General features: G+C 54.9%; 1 protein-coding gene across 1 annotated transcript in view; it reads left to right on the plus strand.

Moving 5' to 3' along the window:
- LOC143692775 (filamin-A-like) overlaps positions 1-23,961 on the plus strand; it is a 70,827-nt gene extending 46,866 nt beyond the window's left edge. Inside the window, 25 exon segments of the mRNA XM_077173016.1 lie at positions 2,169-2,203; positions 2,205-2,294; positions 2,296-2,415; positions 2,418-2,438; positions 3,214-3,384; positions 3,386-3,409; positions 3,411-3,467; positions 3,469-3,633; positions 3,635-3,824; positions 4,727-4,888; positions 4,891-4,914; positions 5,340-5,362; positions 5,364-5,506; positions 7,871-8,031; positions 9,389-9,510; positions 9,512-9,560; positions 11,437-11,560; positions 11,647-11,803; positions 14,914-15,103; positions 15,460-15,483; positions 18,132-18,379; positions 19,212-19,314; positions 21,344-21,484; positions 22,893-23,021; positions 23,930-23,961. Of these exon segments, the coding sequence (XP_077029131.1) occupies positions 2,169-2,203; positions 2,205-2,294; positions 2,296-2,415; positions 2,418-2,438; positions 3,214-3,384; positions 3,386-3,409; positions 3,411-3,467; positions 3,469-3,633; positions 3,635-3,824; positions 4,727-4,888; positions 4,891-4,914; positions 5,340-5,362; positions 5,364-5,506; positions 7,871-8,031; positions 9,389-9,510; positions 9,512-9,560; positions 11,437-11,560; positions 11,647-11,803; positions 14,914-15,103; positions 15,460-15,483; positions 18,132-18,379; positions 19,212-19,314; positions 21,344-21,484; positions 22,893-23,021; positions 23,930-23,961 (2,705 nt within the window).
- Positions 23,962-24,499: the final 538 nt, after the last annotated feature.

Here is a 24,499-nt window from a genome sequence, read left to right on the forward strand (position 1 = left end):
GGCCAGTTCTTGTCCCCTTCCCAAGAGACCCAGTGAGGCTGGAGGGGGGGGACAGAATTTGGGGAGGGGTCCCTGAATTTGGGGAGGGGGCTGGAACAGGTTTTGGGGGGGATTTGAGGGGTTTTGGGGACATTTTATAGGGGGTTTGGGGCCAGTTCTTGTCCCCTTCCAAGAGACCCAGTGAGGCTGGGGGGGAAAGAGAATTTTGGGGAGGGGTCCCTGAATTTGGGGAGGGGTCCCTGAATTTGGGGAGGGGGGCTGGAAGGGGTTTGGGGGGGATTTTGAGGGGTTTTGGGGACATTTTAAGGGGGTTTGGGGATACCCTGAAGGGGTTTGGGGCCAGTTCTTGTCCCCTTCCCAAGGGACCCAGTGAGGCTGGGAAGGGGGGACACAATTTGGGGAGGGGTCTCTGAATTTGGGTAGGGGGTCCCTGAATTTGGGGAGGGGCTGGAGGGGGTTTTGGGGGGATTTGAAGGGTTTTGGGGGGATTTGAGGGGGTTTGGGGGTGATTTGTTGGGTTTTGGGGGGGATTTAAGGGGGTTTGGGGGCAGCTCTGGTCCCCTCCAAGGTTCTTGATCCCCCTCTCCAGTGAGGCTGAGAAGGAAACAGAATTTGGGGAGGGGTCTCTGAATTTGGGAGGGGTCCCTGAATTTGGGGAGGGGGTCTCTGAATTTGGGGAGGGGTCTCTGAATTTGGGAGAGGGTCCCTGAATTTGTGGGAGGGGGCTGGAGGGGTTTGGGGGGGATTTGAGGGGTTTTGAGGGGTTTTGGGGGGGATTTGAGGGGTTTGGGGACAGTTTTTGTCCCCTTCCCAAAGGAACCGCAGCGAGCTGGAAGGGGGGACAGAATTTGGGGAGGGGTCCCTGAATTTGGGAGGAAGGGTCCCAGAATTTGAGGAGGGGGTCCCTGAATTTGGGGAGGGGGCTGGATGGGGGTTTTGGGGGATTTGAGGGGTTCCCTGTCCCAAATTCGTGTCCCCCCTCCCCAATTTAGGATTCACTTCCACATTTGGGCAGATTTGGGGTTCCCTAACCCTTTACCCTCTTCCCCAATTTGGGTTTCACCCCCATTTTTGGGCAGATTTGGGGTTCCTTAACCCGTTTGCCCCTTTCCTCCAATTTGGGATTCACTCCCCATTTTTGGGCAGATTTGGGGTTCCCTGTCCCCACTTTTGTGACCCCCTCCCCAATTTGTGTTCACACCCCCATTTTGGGCAGATTTTGGGGTTCCCTTACCCTTTTCCCCTTCCCCAATTTGGGTTTCACCCCCATTTGGGGCAGATTTTGGGTTCCCTACCCTTTATCCTCTCCCCAATTTAGGCTTCACCCCCATTTTGGGCAAATTTGGGTTCCTTGTCCCAGTTTGTGCCCCCTCCCCATTGGGTTTCACCCTCAGTTTCTGGCAGATTTTGGGTTCCCTGTCCCCCTTACTTTGACCCTCTTCCCCAATTTGGGTTTCACCCCCATTTTGGGCAGATTTTGGGGTTCCCTAACCCTTTACCCCTTCTTCCCAATTTAGGATTCACTCCCCATTTTTGGGCAGATTTGGGGTTCCCCAACCCTTTTCCCCTTTGCAATTTGGGATTCACCCCCATTTTGGGCAGATTTGGGGGTTCCTATACCCTTTACCCTCTCCCCAATTTGGGTTTCACCCCCATTTTTGGCAGATTTGGGGTGCCCTAACCCCTTTACCCTCCTCCCCAATTTAGGATTCACTTCCCATTTGGGCAGATTTTGGGGTTCCCTAACCCTTTACCCTCTTCCCCAATTTGGGTCTTCACCCCCATTTTGGGCAGATTTGGGGGTCCCTTAACCCATTGCCCCTTCCCCAATTTGGGGTTTCACCCCCATTATTGGGCAGATTTGGGGTTCCCTGTCCCCAGTTTGTGGCCCCCCTCCCCAATTTAGGATTCACTCCCCATTTTGGGCAGATTTGGGGGTTTCCTAACCCATTGCCCCCTCCCCAATTTAAGATTCACCCTCAGTTTCTGGCAGATTTGGGGTTCCCTGTCCCCACTTTGTGCCCCCTCCCCAATTTGGGTTTCACCCCCATTTTGGGCAGATTTTGGGGGTTCCCTAACCCTTTACCCTCTCCCCAATTTGGATTCACCCCCATTTTGGGCAGATTTTTGGGGGTCCCTAACCCTTTACCCCCCTCCCCAATTTCCAGAGCTGGAGGTGGGCAAGGCCCAGGAGTTCACGGTCAAAGGCCAAGGGCGCGGGGGGCCCAGGGCAAGGTGGAGCGCCCGGTATTTTGGGCCCGTCCCGGAAGGCGCTGCCGTGCACGGTGGAGCCGGTGCGCCGTTGCCGAGAGCAGCGCCGTGCGCTTCGTGCCGCGCGACGAGGGCCCCCACAGCGTGGAGGTCACCTACGACGGCGTCCCCGTGCCCGGCAGCCCCTTCCCCGTCGAGGTGGTGAGCCGGCCACGGACCCCTCCAAGGTGAGGGAAGGGTTTGGGGGGGTTTTTGGGGGGTTTTTGGGGGGTTTGGGCAGGAGGATTTGGGGTGGAGGTCTTGGGATCCAACTCAAGTCAACCCAACTAATCCAACCCAACCCAACTCAAGTCAACCCAACTAATGCAACTCAACCAATACCCAACTCAACCAAACCCAACTTAACCCAACCATCCCAATTTGACTCAATCCCAACCCAACTAATCCAACTCAACCAAACCCAACTTAACCCAACCATTCCCAATTTGACTCAACCCAACCCAACTAATCCAACTCAACCAAACCCAACTAATCCCAACCATCCCAACTTGACTCAACCCAACTTCCCAACTCAAATCAACTAATCCAACTCAACCTAACCCAACCCATCCCATCCCAACTTGACTCAACCCAACTAATCCAACTCAACCAAACCCAACTCAACCCAACTAATCCAACTCAACCCATCCCAACTCAACCTAACTCAGTCCCAACCGAACCCAACTCAACCCATCCCAACTCAATTCAACCCAACCCAATCAGTTCCAACTTGACCCATCCCAACTTAACCCAACTCAATTAAACTCAACCAGTCCAACCCAACTCAACCTAACTCAACCCAACCCAACCCAACCCAACTCAATTTAACTCAACCCAACCAACCCAACCCAACCCATCCCAACTTAACCCAACTCAACCAATCCAAGCCACCCTAACCCATCCCAACCCGATCCATCCAAACTCAACCCAACCCAACCCAACCCAACCCTTCCATCTCCCCAGGTCCGTGCCTTCGGCCCCGGTCTCCAGGGGGGCCTGGCGGGGGTCCCAGCCCCGTTCACCATCGACACCAAAGGCGCCGGCACGGGCGGTTTGGGGCTGACCGTGGAGGGGCCCTGCGAGGCCAAAATCGAGTGCCAGGACAACGGCGACGGCACCTGCTCCGTGTCCTATCCTGCCCACGGAGCCCGGCGACTACTAACATCAACATCCTCTTCGCCGGCGCCCACATCCCGGGCTCGCCCTTCCGCGCTTCCCATCCGGCCCAAGTTCGACCCTTCCAAGGTCACCTGCGAAGGGCCGGGGTTGGAGAAGGCCACGGCTGGGCAGCCGGGGCGGTTCCGCGTGGACTGCAGCCGGGCCGGCACGGCCGAGCTGACCATCGGCATCGCCTCGGAGGCCGGGGCGCGGGCGGACGTGAGGGGTGGAGGAGAACGGCGACGGCATCTACACCATCGCCTACACGCCGCGCAGCGCCGGCGTGCACACCGTCACCGTGGAGTACGGCGGGCAGCCCGTGCCGCACTTCCCCAGCACCGTGCGCGTGGAGCCGGCGCCGGCCGCCGTGGATACGAGCGGCATCAAGGTGTACGGGCCCGGCGTGGAGGGGAAGGGTGAGTTTGGGGTTGGGGTTGGGATGGGTTGGGTTGGGTTGGGAGATGATGGGACAGGATGGGGTTGGCTGGGTTGACTTGAGTTGGGATGGGTTAAGTTGAATTGTGTTCAGTTCAGTTGGGTTGGCTTGAGTTGAGTTGGAAGAGGATGCGATGGGTTGGGTTGAGTTGGGTTGGGTTGAGTTATGTTCAGTTGGGTTGGGTTTGGACAAGTTGAGTTGGGTCGGATTGAGTTGGAAGAGGATGGAATGGGTTGGTTAGAGTTAGGTTGACTGGGATGAATTGAGTTGGGTTGACTTGAGTTGGTTGGGATATAGTTTGGTTTGGTTGAGTTGGGTTGGTTGAGATGATATGGCTGGAGTTGAGTTGGGATGAGTTGGGTTGGGATGAGTTGGGTTGGGTTGAGTTGGGGTTGGTTGGATATAGTTGGGTTTGGTTGAGTTAGGTTGGGATGAGTTGGGTTGAGTTGGGTTTGGATGAATTGAGTTGGATTTGGATGGTTGAGTTGGGTTTGGATGAATTGAGTTGGGATGAGTTGAGTTGGGTTGGTTGGGATGATTTGGGTGGAGTTGGGTTGGGATAAGTTGGGTTTGGTTGAGTTGGGTTGGTTGAGATGATATGGCTGGAGTTGACTTGGGTTGAGTCGGGTTCAGTTGAGTTTGGTTGGGTTGGGATGATTTGGGTGGAGTTGAGTTGGGTAGGTTGGGATAAGTTGGGTTTGGTTGAGTTGGGTTGGTTGGGATGAGTTGGGTTGAGTTGGATTTGGATGAATTGAGTTGGTTCAGTTGAGTTTGTTGGGTTGAGATGATATGGCTGGAGTTGAGTGGGATGAGTTGGGTTGGGTTTGGGTTGGGTTGGGTTGAAGAAGACCCCATTGACCCCGACCCGTTTCGCCGTCCCAGCCGTGTTCCGTCGAGGCCGTGACGGAGTTCGAGGTGGTCGGGACGCTCGTGGTGTTGTGCCGTGTCCAAGGCCGGCGGCGCCCCTGGTCAAGGCCCTGGTGTCCAACCCCTCCGGAAACGTCACCGAGACCTTCGTGGAGGACCGGGGTGACGGCACCTACCACGTGAGTACACGCCCTACGAGGAGGGTGAGCGCGCGCGTGCCGCGTTCCGGGGGGATTTGGGGGATTTTGGGGGATTTGGGATTTTTTTGGGATTTAGGGTGATTTTGGGGTGATTTGGGGGAATTTCGGGAGAATTTTGGGGGCTTGGGGGGAATTTTGAGATATTCTGAGGGATTGTGAAGGTTTTTCAGGGATTATGAGGGATTTTGGGGGATTCCCAGTGAATTGGGAGGGATTTTGGTGGGTTTGAGAGGATTTTGGAACATCCTGGGGAGATTTTAGAACATTTTGGGGGTTTTGGGGAATTTTAAGGGATTTTGAGAGACTTGGAGGGACATTTATGGGTTTGGGGGGGTGTGGAGGGGATTTTGCAGGATTTTTGGGCAATCTTTAGGGATTTTGAGGGGATTTTTGGTGGGATTTGGGGTGACCCCGCTTGCCCCACGCAGGCCTGCACAAGGTGGACGTGACCTTACGGGGGGTCCCCGGTGCCGCTGAGCCCGTTCCGTGTCCCCGTCACCGAGGGCTGCGACCCCAGCCGGGTGCGGGTGCACGGCCCCTGGCATCCAGAGCGGCACCTGACCAACCAGCCCAACAAATTCACCGTGGAGACCCGGTGAGAGCCCAAAATCCCAATGGGAATCCCCAAAATCCCGATGGGAATCCCCAAAATCCCCATGGGAATCCCCAGAATCCTGATGGGAATCCCCAAAATCCCCATGGGAATCCCCAGAATCCTGATGGGAGTCCCCAAAATTCTGATGGGAAACCCCAAAATCCCCATGGGAATCCCCAGAATCCTGATTGGGAATCCCCAAAATCCTGATGGGAATCCCCAAAATCCTGCCAAGAATTCCCAAAATCCCCATGGGGAAACCCCAAAATCCCCATGGGAAACCCCAAAATCCCCATGGGAATCCCCAAAATTCTGATGGGAATCCCCAAAATCCCCATGGGAATCCCCAAAATCCCGATGGAGTCCCCCAAAATCCCAACAGGAATCCCCAGAATCCCGATGGGAATCCCCAGAATCCCCATGGGAATCCCCAAAATTCTGATGGGAATCCCCAAAATCCCCATGGGAATTCCCAAAATCCTGATAGGAAACCCCCAAAATCCTTCCAAGAATTCCAGAATCCCAATGGGAAACCCCAAAATCCCGATGGGAATTCCCAAAATCCCGATGGGAATTCCCAAAATCCCCATGGGAATCCCCCAAAATCCCATGGGAATTCCCAAAATCCTGATGGGAATCCCCAAAATCCCCATGGAATTCCCAAAATCCTGATGGGAATCCCCAAAATTCTGATGGGAAACCCCAAAATCCCCATGGGAGTCCCCAAAATCCCAACGGGAATCCCCAGAATCCCGATGGGAATCCCCAGAATCCCGATGGGAATCCCCAAAATCCTGATGGGAATCCCCAAAATCTGATGGGAATCCCCAAAATCCCAATGGGAATCCCCAAAATCCCAATGGGAATCCCCAGAATCCCGATGGAAATCCCCAAAATCCTGCCAAGAATTCCCAGAATCCCAATGGGAATTCCCCAAATTCCCAATCTCCTCCTCCGCACTTCCCTCACTTCCCCCTGTATTCCCCCAAACCTCACCACGATGACCCCAAAAATCCATTTTCTTCCCCAAATTTCCCCTTCCAATGACCCCAAATCCCATTTCCCCCCCCTTTCCCACAACCCCAAATCCCATTTCCCCCCCATTTCCTCCCCTCCAATGACCCCAAATCCCATTTTCCCTCCAAATCTCTTCTCCAATGACCCCAAATCCCATTCCCCCTTCCCACAACCACAAATCCCATTTCCTCCCCTTTCTCCATTGACCCCAAATCCCATTTCCCCCCATTTCCCCCTGTCCCATGACCCCAAATCCCATTTCCCTGCTTTCCCACAACCCCAAATCCCCTTTTCCCCCCATTCCCATGACCCCAAATCCCATTTCCCCCCATTTCCCCCCATTTCCCCCTTTCCCACAACCCCAAAACCCATTTCCCCCTTTCCCACAACCCCAAATCCTATTTCCCCCCAAACCTCTCCTTCCAATGACCCCAAATCCCATTTTCCCTCCAAATCTCCCCCTCCAATGACCCCAAATCCATCCTTCCCCCCCGTCCCATGACCCCAAACCCCATTTCCCCCCATTTCCCCCCATTTCCCCCATCCCATGACCCCAAATCCCATTTCCCCCCCATTTCCCCTCTCTCCCATGACCCCAAACCCCATTTTCCCCCATTTCCCCCCATTTCCCCCCCTCCCATGACCCCAAACCCCATTTCCCCCCCTTCCCATGACCCCAAATCCCATTTCCCCATCCCATGATCCCAAATCCCATTTGCCCCCCATTTCCCCTCTCTCCCATGACCCCAAATCCATTTCCCCCTTTCTCACAACCCCAAATCCCATTTCCCCCCATTTCCTTCCCATCCCATGACCCCAAACCCCATTTCCCCCCCATTTCCCCCCATCCCACAACCCCAAATCCCATTTCCCCCCTTCCCATGACCCCAAACCCCATTTCCCCCCATTTCCCCTCTCTCTCATGACCCCAAATCCCATTTCCCCCCCATTTCCCCCTTTCCCATGACCCCAAACCCCATTTTCCCCCCATTTCCCCCCATTTTCCCCCCCCTCCCATGACCCCAAATCCCATTTCCCCTTTCCCATGACCCCAAATCCCATTTCCCCCCATTTCCCCCCATTTTCCCCCTCCCATGACCCCAAACCCCATTTCCCCCCTTTCCCACAACCCCAAACCCCATTTCCCCCCATTTTCCCCCCATTCCCACAACCCCAAACCCCATTTCCCCCATCCCACAACCCCAAACCCCATTTCCCCCTTTCCCAAAACCCCAAACCCCAAACCCCATTTCCCCCATTCCCACAACCCCAAACCCCATTTCCTGCCCTCTCCACAACCCCAAACCCCATTTCCCCCCATCCCACAACCCCAAACCCCATTTCCAGGGGCGCTGGCACGGGGGGCCTGGGCCTGGCCGTGGAGGGGCCCTCGGAGGCCAAGATGTCGTGCACGGACAACAAGGACGGCAGCTGCTCCGTGGAGTACGTGCCCTACGAGGCCGGCACCTACAGCCTCAACGTCACCTACGGCGGCCACCAGGTCCCCGGTGAGCCCCGGCACGCGGGAACTTTGGGGGATTTTTGGGAATTTTTTGGGATTTTTTTGGAATTTTTTGGGAATTTTTTGAGAATTTTTTTGAAATTTTTTTGAATTTTTGGGGGATGGGGAATTTTTTTGGATTTTTTTGGGGATTTTTTGGGAATTTTTTGGGGGAATTTTTGGGATTTTTTGGGAGTTTTTGGGGATTTTTTTTTAATTTTTGGGGATTTTTTTGGATTTTATTCGGATTTTTTTCGGAACTTTTTTGGATTTTTTGGAAAATTTTTTTGAATTTTTGGGAATTTTTTTTTATTTTTTGGGGAATTTTTGGGGGATTTTTGTGAAATTTTTGGGATTTTTTGAGATTTTTTTTGAATTTTTTTGGGGATTTTTTTGGATTTTTTGGGGGATTTTTTTTTAATTTTTGGGGATTTTTTTTATTTTATTTGGATTTTTTTTTCAGAATTTTTTTGGATTTTTTTCGGAATTTTTTGGAATTTTTGGGGAATTTTCTTTGAATTTTTGGGGAATTTTTTTGAATTTTTGGAATTTTTTTGGATTTTTTGGGGAATTTTTGGGATCTTTTTGGGGGGATTTTTTGGGGAATTTTTGGGAATTTTTTTGGAATTTTTTTTTAATTTTTGGGGAATTTTTTTGGAATTTTATGGGAATTTTTGGGGATTTTTTTGGAATTTTTTGGGAACTTTTTGGGAATTTTTTTGGGAATTTTGGGGGGGTTTTTTGGGAATTTTTGGGAATTATTGGGGAATTTTTGAGAATTTTTGGGGGAATTATTGGGGAATTTTTTTTTAATTTTTTGGGATTTTTTTTTGGTGAAATTTTTGGGGTTTATTTTGAATTTTGGAGGATTTTTTTAATTTCATTTCGGGGGATTTTTTTTTTTTTTTTCATTCCGGAGGATTTATTTATTTATTTATTTATTTTTAATTTCAGGGATTTATTGTTTGAAATTCAGGGGATTTTTTTGAGTGTTGGGAGATTTTTCAAAATTTTTTTTCGTGGGGAGAGGGGGAGGGATTTTTAGGGATTTTTTTATTTCTTCAGGTAATTTTTTTGTTTTTTTATTTTCACACAATTTTTAAAGATTTTAATTTTGGGGGCTTTTCAGGAAGATTTTTGAGAGATTTGATGGGATTTTTAGAAACTTTGATGATACATTTTGCAGCCACCCCTAAATCCCATTGCTCCCCTTGCTGATCCCAAACCCACCCAAACCCCATTTATTTCCCCTAAACCCCCATTTTTTCCCCCTGTTGACCCCTAAATCCTCAATTATTCCCAAAATCCCATTTTTTTTCCCCAAACCTCAGCCCAGATCCCCTCATTCCTGCGTTTTCCCCCAGGGAGCCCCTTCCAGGTGCCGGTGTCGGACGTGGTGGACGCGTCCCGAGTGACCTGCGGGGGTCCCGGGCTGAGCCCCGGCCACGTTCGGGCCAACGTCCCCCAAAGCTTCACCGTGGACAGCCTCCAAGGCCGGCGTGGCCCCGCTGGACGTCAAAGTCCAGGGCCCCAAAGGTCAGTGGGAGAAGTTGGGGGAGATTTGGGGGGATTTGGGGGGATTTTGGGGGCTGTCTGGGGCTTTGGGCACTGTAGATTTGGGGCACTAGGTGGGATTTTGGGGGTGCTCTATGGGATTTTGGGGATGCTCTGTGGGATTTTGGGGCACCTTATGGGGATTTTGGGACACCCTATGGGATTTTGGGGGCACCTATGGGGATTTTGGGGCACCCTCTGGGATTTTGGGGCACCTTATGGGGATTTTGGGACACCCTGTGAGGATTTTGGGGCTGCCCTGTGGGGCTTTTGGGGCTGCCCTGTGGGATTTTGGGGCACTAGGTGTGGGATTTTGGGGGTGCTCTATGGGATTTTGGGGGTGCTCTATGGGATTTTGGGGCACCCTGTGTGGATTTTGGGGCTGCCCTGTGGGGCTTTTGGGACACCCTGTGGGATTTTGGGGCACCTTATGGGGATTTTGGGGCTGCCCTGTCTGCTTTTGGGGCACCCTATGGGATTTTGGGGCACCTTATGGGGCTTTTGGGGCCCCCTGTGGGGATGCCCCCTGTGTGGATTTTGGGGCTGCCCTGTGGGATTTTGGGGCACCTTATGGGGCTTTTGGTGCCCCCTGTGGGGATTTTGGTGCTCCCTGTGGGGCTTTTGGGACACCCTGTGGGATTTTGGGGGCACCTTATGGGGATTTTGGGGCTGCTCTATGGGATTTTGGGGCACCTTATAGGGCTTTTGGTGTCCCCTGTGGGGATTTTGGGACACCCTGTGGGATTTTGGGGCACCTTATGGGGATTTTGGGGCACTTTATGGGGCTTTTGGTGCCCCCTGTGTGGATTTTGGGGCACTAGGTGGAATTTTGGGGCTGCCCTGTGGGATTTTGGGGATGCTCTGTGGGATTTTGGGGCACTAGGTGTGGGATTTTGGGGCATCCTCTGGGATTTTGGGGCACCTTATGGGGCTTTTGGGGCACTTTATGGGGATTTTGGGGCACCTTATTGGGGATTTTGGTGCCCCCTGTGCGGATTTTGGGGCTGCCCTGTCTGCTTTTGGGGCACCCTATGGGATTTTGGGGCACCCTGTGTGGATTTTGGTGCCCCCTGTGGGGCTTTTGGGACACCCTGTGGGGATTTTGGGGGTGCTCTATGGGATTTTGGGGCTGCTCTATGGGATTTTGGCGCACCTTATGGGGATTTTGGGACACCCTGTAGGATTTGGGGCCACCTCATTCCCCCTTTTAATAAGTTCTGTACTACCCTGTTACTCTTATGTTACTCTACAATCCTTTTAACCCATCCCATAAAAACCCCAAAAAACCCCCCAAAAACCCCATAAAAAACCCCCCCAAAAAACCCAAAAACACCCATAAAAACACCCATAAAAAAACCCCAAAAACACCCATAAAAACACCCATAAAACCCCCCAAAAAACCCTCAAAAAACACCCATAAAAAAACCCAAAAACACCCATAAAAACACCCATTAAAAAACCCCAAAAACACCCATAAAAACCCCAAAAAACCCGCGAAAAACACCCATAAACCCCCCCCCAAAAACCCGAAAAAACCCCCGAAAACATCCCCGAAAAAAAACCCCAAAAAAACCCAAAAAACCCCTCAAAAAACACCCATAAAAACACCCCCAAAAACACCCATAAAAACACCCAAAAAATCCCCAAAAACACCCATAAAACCCCAAAAAAACCCCCCAAAAAACCCCAAAACACACCCAAAAAAAACCCCCCCAAAACACCCATAAAAACACCCATTAAAAAACCCCAAAACACACCCATAAAACCCCAAAAAACCCCCCAAAAAAACCCAAAACACACCCAAAAAAAACCCCCAAAAAACCCAAAAAAACCCCAAAACCCCCATTTCCCCCACCAGGCGTGCTGGAGCCCGTGGACGTGGCCGACAACGGCGACGGCACTCAGCGCGTGTCCTACGTCCCGTCCCGCGAGGGCCCCTACAGCATCTCCGTGCGCTACGGCGACCACGAGGTGCCCCGCAGGTGCTCAATGGTGGCTGGGAGGGGACATTTCAGGTGTCACCCCAGGTATTTTGGCCTGTCCTGACCCCAAAATTCCTCCCCTAAAGCCCTTTCAAGGTGAAGGCGCTGCCCACGCACGACGCCAGCAAAGTGAAGGCGAGCGGGCCCGGGCTGAACACCACGGGGGTGCCGGCCAGCCTGCCCGTGGAGTTCACCATCGACGCCAAGGACGCCGGCGAGGGGCTGCTGGCCGTGCAGATCACGGTGCCTTTGGGGTTTTGGGGCTCTTTATGGGGTGGGGAGGGTGGGATTTGGGGTTTTTTGGGCGTTTGGTGGAGGTGGGGGAGTGTTGGAGATGGGGCGGTTGGGGTTTGTTGTGAGGGGCGGTTGGTGGTGGAGGTGGGAGTTTTGTGTGCTGGTGGCCACAAAGTGACAACAGAGTTCCTAATTCCAAGGTTTTTACACCAAAACCCTGTTCCACATTCTCTAATTCCCACTTTTTATCCCCAAATCCACATCACGTCGCCTAAATCCAGGTTTTTTCCCCTCACGATTCTGAGGGGAAGCCCAAGGGACCCACTCAGGAGCCCTGCGATTCTTTTTCCCAGCCCTAAAATCAAACCCCAAAACCCAAAACTGCCCAAATTCTGCCCAAAACTGCCCAAACTGCCATTTTCCCCCTCCCAACCACCAAAAATCTCATTCTCACCTCACCAATGGCTAAAATTCCCACTTTTTCCCCTCAAGAAAAACTTTTTCCCCTCAGGATACCAAGGGGAATCCCAAGGGAGCATGACCCCACCCAGGAGCTCTGGGATCCTTTTTCTAGCCCAAATTCCCATTTTTCTACCTTTGAACCGCCCAAATTCCCATTCTCACCTCACCAATGGCTAAAATTCCCACTTTTTCCCCTCAGGAAAAACTTTTTCCCCTCAGGATCTCAAAGGGAAGCCCAAGGGTGCATGACCCACCGAGGAGCTCTGGGATGCTTTTTCCCAGCCCTAAAATCCAACCCCACACCCTAAAAACTGCCCAAATTCCCATTTTCCCCCCTCCCAACCACCAAAATTCTTATTCTCACCTCACCAATCCCTAAAATTCCCACTTTTTCCCCTCAGGAAAAACTTTTTCCCCTCAGGATCCCAAAGGGAAGCCCAAGGGTGCATGACCCCAACTGGGAGCTCTGGGATTCTTTTTCCCAGCCCTAAAATCCAACCCCACACCCAAAAACTGCCCAAATTCCCTTTTCCCCCTCCTAGCCACCAAAATTCTCATTCTCACCTCACCAATGGCTAAAATTCCCACTTTTTCCCCTCAGGAAAAACTTTTACTCCTCAGAATTCTGAGGGGAATCCCAAGGGTGCATGACCCACCCCAGGAGCTCTGGGATTCTTTTTCTAGCCCAAATTCCCATTTTTCCACCTTTGAACCGCCCAAATTCCCATTCTCACCTCACCAATGGCTAAAATTCCCACTTTTTCCCCTCAGGAAAAGCTTTTTCCCCTCAGGATCCCAAATGGAAGCCCAAGGGTGCATGACCCCAACCGGGAGCTCTGGGATTCTTTTTCCCAGTCCTAAAATCCAACCCCACACCCTAAAAACTGCCCAAATTCCCATTTTCCCTCTCCCAACCACCAAAATTCTCTTTCTCACCTCACCAATGGCTAAAATTCCCACTTTTTCCCCTCAGGAAAAGCTTTTTCCCCTCAGGATCCCGAGGGGAATCCCAAGGGTGCATGACCCACCCGGGAGCTCTGGGATCCTTTTTCTAGCCCAAATTCCCATTTTTCCACCTTTGAACCGCCCAAATTCCCATTCTCACCTCACCAATGGCTAAAATTCCCACTTTTTCCCCTCAGGAAAAGCTTTTTCCCCTCAGGATTCTGAGGGGAATCCCAAGGGTGCATGACCCACCCGGGAGCTCTGGGATGCTTTTTCCCAGCCCTAAAATCAAACCCCACACCCAAAAACTGCTCAAATTCCCATTTTCCCCCTCCCAACCACCAAAATTCTCATTCTCACCTCACCAATGGCTAAAATTCCCACTTTTTCCCCTCAGGAAAAACTTTTTCCCCTCAGGATCCCAAATGGAAGCCCAAGGGTGCATGACCCCAACCGGGAGCTCTGGGATTCTTTTTCCCAGCCCTAAAATCCAACCCCACACCCCAAAAACTGCCCAAATTCCCATTTTCCCTCTCCCAACCACCAAAATTCCCATTCTCACCTCACCTGTGGCTAAAAATCCCACTTTTTCCCCTCAGGAAAAACTTTTTCCCCTCAGAATCCCGAGGGGAATCCCAAGGTTGCATGACCCCACCCAGGAGCTCTGGGATCCTTTTTCTAGCCCAAATTCCCATTTTTCCACCTTTGAACTGCCCAAATTCCCATTCTCACCTCACCAATGGCTAAAATTCCCACTTTTTCCCCTCAGGAAAGCTTTTTCCCCTCAGGATTCTGAGGGGAGTCCCAAGGGAGCATGATCCCACCTGGGAGCTCTGGGATTCTTTTTCCCAGCCCTAAAATCCAACCCCACACCCCAAAAACTGCCCAAATTCCCATTTTCCCTCTCCCAACCACCAAAATTCCCATTCTCACCTCACCAATGGCTAAAATTCCCACTTTTTCCCCTCAGGAAAAACTTTTTCCCCTCAGGATCCCAAATGGAAGCCCAAGGGTGCATGACCCCAACCGGGAGCTCTGGGATTCTTTTTCCCAGCCCTAAAATCCAACCCCACACCCCAAAAACTGCCCAAATTCCCATTTTCCCTCTCCCAACCACCAAAATTCCCATTCTCACCTCACCAGTGGCTAAAATTCCCACTTTTTCCCCTCAGGAAAAACTTTTTCCCCTCAGGATTCTGAGGGGAATCCCAAGGGTGCATGACCCACCCAGGAGCTCTGGGATCCTTTTTCCAGCCCTAAAATCCAACCCCACACACCAAAACTGCCCAAATTCCCATTTTTCCTCTCCCAACCACCAAAATTCCCATTCTCACCTCACCAATGGCTAAAATTCCCACTTTTTCCCCTCAGGAAAAGCTTTTTCCCCTCAGGATTCTGAGGGGAGTCCCAAGGGAGCATGACCCCACCTGGGAGCTCTGGGATCCTTTTTCTAGCCCAAATTCCCATTTTTCCACCTTTGAACCGCCCAAATTCCCATTCTCACCTCACCAATGGCTAAAATTCCCACTTTTTCCCCTCAGGAAAAACTTTTTCCCCTCAGGATCCCAAAGGGAAGCCCAAGGGTGCATGACCCACCCGGGAGCTCTGGGATTCTTTTTCCCAGCCCTAAAATCCAACCCCACACCCTAAAAACTGCCCAAATTCCCATTCTCACCTCACCAATGGCCAAAATTCCTGCTTTTTCCCTTCAGGATCCTGAGGGGAAGCCCAAGAAAGCCTCAATCCGGGACAATCAGGACGGCACCTACACCGTGTCCTACGTGCCGGACATGACCGGCCGCTACACCATCCTCATCAAATACGGGGGGGACGAGATCCCCTATTCCCCCTACCGCATCCGGGCCGTGCCCACCGGCGACGCCAGCAAGTGCACGGTTACCGGTGAGCCCCGAAACGGGGGGAAAACCCCAAAAATTGGGAGGAAACACCTCAAAAATGGGAAAAACCACCCCAAAAACTACAGGGGAACCCCCCCCCCAAAATGGGGGATACCACCTCAGGAATGGGAGAAACCACCGCGAAAATCTCCTCAGGAATGGGGGGGGCACAACCCTGCCGGGAAAGGGGCACGGCTGCACTGAGGGGGGAAAGGGGATTTTTGGGGGTGTTTTGGGGGATTTTGGGGGGGTTTCGGGGGGTTTTGGGGGTCTCACGGCTGTGTCTCACTGGATTTCTTGCTTCTCTGCCCACCCCACCCCACGCCCACCCCCCCACGCCCACCCCCCCCCACGCTGTAGTTTCCATCGGAGGTCACGGCTTAGGTAAGAGCACGGCTTGGTTTGGGGGGGGGGAGCATGGCCAAAACCCCCCCTTTGCACCCCAAAATCGAGCCCCCTTCGCACCCCAAAAATGGCCCTGCATGAGGGGAAGGGGGGGAGACAGGGGAGGGGGTGAGGGTTGGGTTGGGAGGGGGTTTGGGGTGGGAGGAACCCGATTTAAATGATGAGGAACCCCCCCAAATTAATGATGGGAGAGCCCCATGATCTCAATGAATGAAGGGACCCCTCCAGTTTAATGATGGGGACCCTCCAAAATTAATGATGGGACATCTCCATGATCTTAATTAATGAAGGGATCCCCTAAAATTAATGATGGGGACCCTCCAAAATTAATGATGGGACATCTCCATGATCTTAATTAATGAAGGGACCCCGCCAAAATTAGTGATGAGAGACCCCCGTGATCCCAATTAATGATGGGGACCCCCCAAAATTAATGATGGGATCCCATTTTGGGGCCACCGATGGGGTCCCACCATGGTAACCCCAAATGGGTCCAGCCTGGGGGTTCCTGGCCCCGTTTTGGGGTTCCAAATGTCCCCAAATGGGTCCCATTTTGGGGTTCCCAACCCCATTTTGGGATTTCCAGCCCCTTTTTGGGATTCCTGTCCCCATTTTGTGGTTCCTGGTCCTGTTTTGGGACTCCTGGTCCCATTTGGGGGTTTCTGGCCCCATTTTGGGGTTCCCAATGAGTTCCTGTTCCAGATGTCCCCAAATGGGTCCTGTTTTGGGGTTCCTACCCCCGTTTTGGGGTTTCTGGCCCCATTTTGGGGTTCCTGGCCCCATCCCTGACCCCCATCTCCCATAGGTCCAGGCCTGGGCCCCACCATCCAGCTGGGCGAGCAGACCCTGATCACGGTGGCCCAGATGGGTTCCATTTTGGGGTTTCTGGCCCCATTTTGGGATTCCTGGTCCCAATGGGTCCCGTTTTGGGGTTCCTGGCCCCATTTTGGGGTTTCTGGCCCCATTTTGTGGTTCCTGGTCCCTGACCCCCATCTCCCATAGGTCCAGGCCTGGGTCCCACCATCCAGCTGGGCGAGCAGACCCTGATCACGGTGGCCCTAATGGGTCCCATTTTGGGGTTCCTGGTCCCGTTTTGGGGTTTCTTGCCCTGTTTTGGAGTTTCTGGCCCCATTTTGGGGTTCCTGGTCCCTGACTCCCCTCTCCCATAGGTCCAGGCCTGGGCCCCACCATCCAGCTGGGCGAGCAGACCCTGATCGCAGTGGCCCCAATGGGTCCCATTTTGGGGTTCCTGGCCCCATTTTGGGGTTTCTGGCCCCGTTTTGTGGTTCCTGGTCCCTGACCCCCATCTCCCTCAGGTCCAGGCCTGGGCCCCACCATCCAGCTGGGCGAGCAGACCCTGATCATGGTGTTCCCATTTTGGGATTCCTGGCCCCAATGGGTCCCATTTTGGGGTTTCTGGCCCCGTTTTGGGGTTCCTGGCCCCATTTTGGGGTTTCTGGCCCCATTTTGGGGCTCCTGCTCCCTGACCCCCATCTCCCTCAGGTCCAGGCCTGGGTCCCACCATCCAGCTGGGCGAGCAGACCCTGATTACAGTGCTCCTGTTTTGGGGTTTCTGGCCCCGTTTTGGGGTTTCTGGTCCCGTTTGGGGATTCCTGGTCCCAATGGGTCCCATTTTGGGGTTCCTGGCCCCATTTTGTGGTTCCTGGTCCCTGACCCCCATCTCCATAGGTCCAGGCCTGGGCCCCACCATCCAGCTGGGCGAGCAGACCCTGATCACGGTGGCCCAGATGGGTTCCATTTCGGGATTTCTTGCCCCATTTTGGGGTTCCTGTCCCCATTTTGGGGTTCCTGGTCCCTGACTCCCCTCTCCCATAGGTCCAGGCCTGGGCCCCACCATCCAGCTGGGCGAGCAGACCCTGATCGCAGTGGCCCCAATGGGTTCCATTTTGGGTTTCCTGGCCCCAATGGGTCCCATTTTGGGTTTCCCAGTCCCAATTTGGGGTTCCTGGTCCCTGACCCCCATCTCCCTCAGGTCCAGGCCTGGGCCCCACCATCCAGCTGGGCAAGCAGACCCTGATCACGGTGTTCCCATTTTGGGATTCCTGGCCCCAATGGGTCCTGTTTTGGGGTTTCTGGTCCCGTTTTGGGGTTCCTGCCCCCGTTTTGGGGTTCCTGGCCCCATTTTGTGGTTCCTGGTCCCTGACCCCCATCTCCATAGGACCAGGCCTGGGCCCCACCATCCAGCTGGGCGAGCAGACCCTGATCACGGTGCTCCCGTTTTGGGGTTTCTGGCCCCGTTTTGGGGTTCCTGGTCCCGTTTTGGGGTTTCTGGCCCCAATGGGTCCCGTTTTGGGGTTCCTGGCCCCATCCCTGACCCCCATCTCCCTCAGGTCCAGGCTTGGGCTCCACCATCCAGCTGGGCGAGCAGACGCTGATCATGGTGGCCCCAATGGGTCCCGTTTTGGGGTTTCTGGCTCCGTTTTGGGGTTTCTAGCCCCGTTTTGGGGTTCCTGGTCCCATTTTGGGGTTTCTGGCCCCATTTTGGGATTCCTGGTCCAAATGGGTCCCGTTTTGGGGTTTCTGGCCCAGTTTTGGGATTCCTGACCCTGTTTTGGGGTTCCTCGCCCCATTTTGGGGTTCCTGGTCCCTGACCCCCATCTCCATAGGTCCAGGCCTGGGCCCCACCATCCAGCTGGGCGAGCAGACGCTGATCACGGTGGACGCCAAGGCGGCCGGCAAGGGCAAGGTCACCTGCTCGGTGTGCACGCCCGACGGCTCCGAGGTGGACGTGGACGTGGTGGAGAACCCCGACGGCACCTTCGACATCTTCTACACCGCGCCCCAGCCCGGCAAATACGTGATCTGCGTCAGGTTCGGCGGGGAGCACATCCCCAACAGCCCCTTCCAGGTCATGGTGAGTGGGAGATGGGGAGAAAATGGGAGGAAACGGGAAAAAACGGGGTAAAAATGGGGTAGAAATGGGGGAAAATGGGGATTATAGAGGGAAATCTGGGATCTGCGTCAGGTTCGGGGAGAGCACATCCCCAACAGCCCCTTCCAGGTCATGGTGAGTGGGAAAATGGGGGAAACGGGGTAAAAATGGGAAAAAATGGGGTAAAAATGGGAAAAAGGGGGAAAAAGGGAGGAAATGGGGAAAAAGTGGGGAAAATGGGGATTATAGAGGGAAATGTGGGGTCTGCGTCAGGTTTGGGGGAGCACATCCCCAACAGCCCCTTCCAGGTCATGGTGAGTGGGAAAATGGGGAGAAACGGGGTAAAAATGGGAAAAAATGGAAAAAAAATGGGAAAAACGGAGTAAAAATGAGAGAAATGGGGTAAGAATGGGGGAGAAAATGGACGTATGGGGGTAAAAATGGGGAAATGTGTGCAGTTCATGGGGAGCACATCCCCAACAGCCCCTTCCAGGTCATGGTGAGTGGGAAAATGGGGAGAAACGGGGAGAAAACAGGGGAAAAACCAGGAAAAACCAGGAAAAAATGGGGGAAAATGAGGAAAAAAAGGGGAGAAAATGGGGAAAAGGGGGCAAAACCCAGGGGAAAAAACTCGGAATAAAAACCGGAAAAAACAGAGGGAAAATGGGGGGAAATGGGAAAAAAATGGGGGAAAATTGGGGAAAAACAGGGAAAAATGGGGAAAATTTGGGGGAAAATGGAGGGGAGCAGGGAGTTTGGGGTGACAGTTGGGACGTGGGGTTTTTGGGGTGCTCTGACCCCCGGTGCCCCCCAGGCCACGGACCGGCCGCTGCTGGGGGTCAACGGGCTGGACATGGCCGGGCTGCGGCCCTTCGACCTCGTCATCCCCTTCACCATCAAGAAGGGCGAGATCACAGGTGAGAGGGACACCCCGAATTTGGGGGGTGGGGGGGTCCCCAAAACTGGCCCAAAATTGCCCCAAAAATACAAAAAAACGAGTGGGAAATCGGCCCGAGGATACCTCAGGGTCAGGTCCAAAACTGGCCAAAAAAATACCTCAAAGTTGGCCCAAAAACATCCAAAAATCTGCCCAAAACATCCTCAAAACTGGTCCAAAAATCCGCCCAAAACCTCCTCAAAACTGGTCCAAAAATCCCTCAAAACCAGCCCCAAAAATAGGCCCAAAAATGCCTCAAAACCAGCCCAAAATAGGCCCAAAATACCTCAAAACCACCCCAAAATGAACCCAAACCACCCCAAAATGAACCCAAACCACCCCAAAACCCACCCCAAAACTCAGCCCCAAATCCCCTCAAAAATCTCCCCAAAACCGGTCCTGAACCAGCCAAAACCACCCCAGGAACACCCAAAAATCATCCCCAAATCAGCCCTGAACAGCCCAAAAGTGCCTCTGGGTGTCCCCAAGGTGTCCCCATGTGCCCCAGGTGTCCCAGGTGACCCCAGCTGTCCCCTGTCCCTCCCAGGTGTCCCCAGCTGTCCCAGGTGTCCCCAGTCCCTCCCAGCTGTCCCAGCTGTCCCCAAGTGTCCTCAGGTGTCCCCAGGTGTCCCCAGTCACTCCCAGCTGTCCCAGGTGACCCCAGCTGTCCCCAGGTGTCTCAGGTGTCCCCAGCTGTCCCAGGTGACCCCAGGTGTCCCCAATCACTCCCAGCTGTCCCCAGGTGTCCCCAGGTGTCCCAGGTGTCCCCAGCTGTCCCAGGTGTCCCAGGTGACCCCAGTGTCCCCCAGGTGAGGTGCGGATGCCCTCGGGCAAGGTGGCCACTGCAGCCCCTCTCAGGTGTCCCCAGCTGTCCCAGATGTCCCCAGCTGTCCCCAGGTGTCCCCAATCACTCCCAGGTGTCCCCAGTCCCTCCCAGCTGTCCCCAGATGTCCCCAGCTGTCCCCAGCTGTCCCCAGCTGTCCCCAGCTGTCCCCAGGTGTCCCAGGTGACCCCAGGTGTCCCCGGTGTCCCCAATCACTCCCAGCTGTCCCAGGTGTCCCCAGCAGTCCCCAGGTGTCCCCAGCTGTCCCCAGCTGTCCCCAATCACTCCCAGCTGTCCCAATGTCCCCAGGTGACCCCAGGTGTCCCTGTCCCCCCAGGTGAGGTGTGGATGCCCTCGGGCAACGTGGCCACTGCAGCCCCTCCCAGCTGTCCCAGGTGTCCCCAGGTATCCCCACCTGTCCAACTGTCCCAGGTGTCCCAAATCACTCCCAGCTGTCCCCAGCTGTCCCAGCTGTCCCAGGTGTCCCCAGGTGTCCCCCCAGGTGAGGTGCGGATGCCCTCGGGCAAGGTGGCCACTGCAGCCCCTCTCAGGTGTCCCCAGCTGTCCCCAGGTGTCCCCAATCTCTCCCAGCTGTCCCAGGTGTCCCCAGGTGTCCCAGCTGTCCCAGGTGACCCCAGGTGTCCCCAATCACTCCCAGGTGTCCCCAGCTGTCCCAGGTGACCCCAGGTGTCCCTGTCCCCCCAGGTGAGGTGCGGATGCCCTTGGTCAAGGTGGCCACTGCAGCCCCTCTCAGGTGTCCCCAGGTGTCCCCAATCACTCCCAGCTGTCCCAGGTGTCCCCAATCACTCCCAGGTGTCCCCAGTCCCTCCCAGGTGTCCCAGGTGTCCCCAGCTGTCCCCAGCTGTCCCCAGGTGTCCCCAGTCACTCCCAGGTGTCCCCAGTCCCTCCCAGGTGTCCCCAGCTGTCCCAGGTGACCCCAGGTATCCCCCAGGTGAGGTGCGGATGCCCTCGGGCAAGGTGGCCACTGCAGCCCCTCTCAGGTGTCCCCAGGTGACCCCAGGTGTCCCCAATCACTCCCAGGTGTCCCCAGTCCCTCCCAGCTGTCCCCAGCTGTCCCCAGGTGTCCCCAGCTGTCCCAGGTGACCCCAGGTGTCCCCTGTCCCTCCCAGCTGTCCCCAGGTGTCCCCAGGTGTCCCAGGTGACCCCAGGTGTCCCTGTCCCCCAGGTGAGGTGCGGATGCCCTCGGGCAAGGTGGCCACCCCGGACATCACGGACAACAAGGACGGCACGGTGACCGTGAGGTTTGCGCCCAGCGAGGCGGGGCTGCACGAGATGGACATCCGCTGTGACAGCATCCACATCCCTGGTACGGGGAATTTTTGGGAATTTTTGGGAATTTTGGGGTGTTGGGAACCCATGGGAGCAGCCCAGGGTGGGTTTTGGGGGGTTTGGGGGGAGTTTTGGGGAGTTTTGGGGTGGTTTAAGGAGTTTTGGCTGCACGAGATGGACATCCGCTGTGACAGCATCCACATCCCTGGTACAGGAATTTGGGGGGATTTTGGGGAATTTTGGGGAATTTTGGGGAATTTTGGGGTGTCTGGGGGTGTTGGGAACCCCAGGAGAGCAGCCAGGAGTGAGTTTTGGGGGGGTTTTGGGGGAGTTTTGGGGTGGTTTAAGGAGTTTTGGCTGCACGAGATGGACATCCGCTGTGACAGCATCCACATCCCTGGTACCCGGATTTTGGGGGGAATTCGGGGAATTTTGGGGAATTTTGGGGTGTCTGGAACCCATGGGAGCAGCCCAGGGTGGGTTTTGGGGGGTTTGGGGGGAGTTTTGGGGAGTTTTGGGGTGGTTTAAGGAGTTTTGGCTGCCCAAGATGGACATCTGCTGTGACAGCATCCACATCCCTGGTATGGGGAGTTTGGGGGGAATTCGGGGAATTTTGGGGAATTTTGGGGTGTTTGGGGGTGTCTGGAACCCATGGGAGCAGCCCAGGGTGGGTTTTGGGGGAGTTTTGGGGTGGTTTAAGGAGTTTTGGCTGCACGAGATGGACATTTGCTGTGACAGCATCCACATCCCTGGTACCCGGATTTTGGGGGATTTTTGGGAATTTTGGGGTGTCTGGAACCCATGGGAGCAGCCCAGGGTGGGTTTTGGTGGGTTTTGGGGAGTTTTGGGGTGGTTTAAGGAGTTTTGGCTGCACGAGGTAGACATTCAGTGTAACAGCATCCACATCCCTGGTATGGGAATCTGGGGGGATTTTGGGGAATTTTGGGGAATTTTTGGGAATTTTGGCGTGTTTGGGGGTGTCTGGAACCCATGGGAGCAGCCAAGGGTGGGGTTTGGGGGAGTTTTGGGGGAGTTTTGGCTGCACGAGATGGACATCTGCTGTAACAGCATCCACATCCCTGGTACCTGGAATTTGGGGGAATTTTGGAATTTTTTGGGAGATTTTGAGGTGTTTGGAACCCATGGGAGCAGCCAGGAGTGAGTTTTGGGGGGGTTTTGGGGTCGCTGTCCCCGTGGGGAGTTTGGGGACAGTTTGGGGACACTGTGGGGGGGTCAGCACACGCTGTGACCCCCCCAATGTCCCCGTGTCCCCCTGTCCCGGGCAGCCCCCTGCAGTTCTATGTGGATTCTGTCACCTGGGGGTGGCTTTGGGGAGTTTCTTTGGGGTCACTGTCCCCATGGGGGATTTGGGGACAGTTTGGGGACACCGTGGGGGGGTCAGGACACGCTGTGACCCCCCCCATGTCCCCGTGTGTCCCCCCCAGGCAGCCCCCTGCAGTTCTATGTGGATTACGTGAACAGCGGCCACGTCACCGCCTACGGCCCCGGGCTGACCCACGGCACCGTCAACCGCCCGGCCACCTTCACCGTCAACACCAAGGATGCTGGAGAGGGTGGGGACAATGGGGACATTGGGGACATTGGGGACATTGGGGACAATGGGGACATTGGGAACATTAGGGACAATGGGGACATTGGGGGCAATGGGGACAATGGGGACAATGGGGACATATGGGGCGCCATCAACCGCCCGGCCACGTTCACCGTCAACACCAAGGATGCTGGAGAGGGTGGGACAATGGGGACATTGGGGACATTGGGGACACTGGGGACACATGGGGACATTGGGGACATTGGGGACATTGCGAGCATTGGGGACAATGGGGCGCCATCAACCGCCCGGCCATGTTCACCGTCAACACCAAGGACGCCGGAGAGGGTGGGGACATTGGGGACATTGGGGGCAATGGGGACACTGGGGACAATGGGGACATTGGGGACAATGGGAACATTGGGGACAATGGGGACACTGGGGACAATGGGGACACTGGGGGCAATGGGGACATTGGGGACAATGGGGACATTGGGGGGATTGGGGACATTGGGGGGATTGGGGACATTGGGGACATTGGGGACAATGGGGCGCCATCAACCGCCCGGCCACGTTCACCGTCAACACCAAGGACGCCCGGAGAGGGTGGGACAATGGGGACAATGGGGACATTGGGGGCAATGGGGACACTGGGGACACTGGGGACAATTGGGACAATGGGGGCAATGGGGACACTGGGGGCAATGGGGACATTGGGGACAATGGGGACAGTGGGGACAATGGGGGCAATGGGGACAATGGCGACAGTGGGGACAATGGGGGCACTGGGGACACTGGGGACATTGGGGACAATGGGGGCAATGAGGGGTCAGGGGACATTGGGAACATTGGGGGCAATGGGGACACTGGGGGCAATGGGGACATTGGGGGCAATGGGGACACTGTCCCTAACTGTCCCCATGTCCCCAGGGGGGCTGTCCCTGGCCGTGGAGGGTCCCTGACTGTCCCTGACTGTCCCCATGTGTCCCCACGGGGGCTGTCCCTGTCCCCAGACTGTCCCTGACTGTCCCCATGTGTCCCCAGGGGGGCTGTCCCTGTCCCCAGACTGTCCCTGACTGTCCCCATGTGTCCCTGTGTCCCCAGGGGGGCTGTCCCTGTCCCCAGGCTGTCCCCTGACCGTGTCCTTGTCCCCATGTCCCCAGGGGGGCTGTCCCTGGCCATGGAGGGTCCCAGGGTATCCCTGACTGTCTCTGACTGTCCCTAACTGTCCCTGTGTCCCCAGGGGGGCTGTCCCTGTCCCCTGACCGTGTCCTTGTCCCCAGGGGGGCTGTCCCTGGCCGTGGAGGGTCCCAGGGTGTCCCCAGGCTGTCCCTGACTGTCCCCATGTGTCCCCATGTCCCCAGGGGGGCTGTCCCTGGCCGTGGAGGGTCCCAGGCTGTCCCCTGACCGTGTCCTTGTCCCCATGTCCCCAGGGGGGCTGTCCCTGGCCGTGGAGGGTCCCAGGCTGTCCCTGACTGTCCCCATGTGTCCCCATGTCCC

This window comes from Agelaius phoeniceus (assembly GCF_051311805.1).
Source record: "Agelaius phoeniceus isolate bAgePho1 chromosome 37 unlocalized genomic scaffold, bAgePho1.hap1 SUPER_37_unloc_1, whole genome shotgun sequence".
In the NCBI taxonomy this organism is placed as follows: Eukaryota; Metazoa; Chordata; class Aves; order Passeriformes; family Icteridae; genus Agelaius; species Agelaius phoeniceus.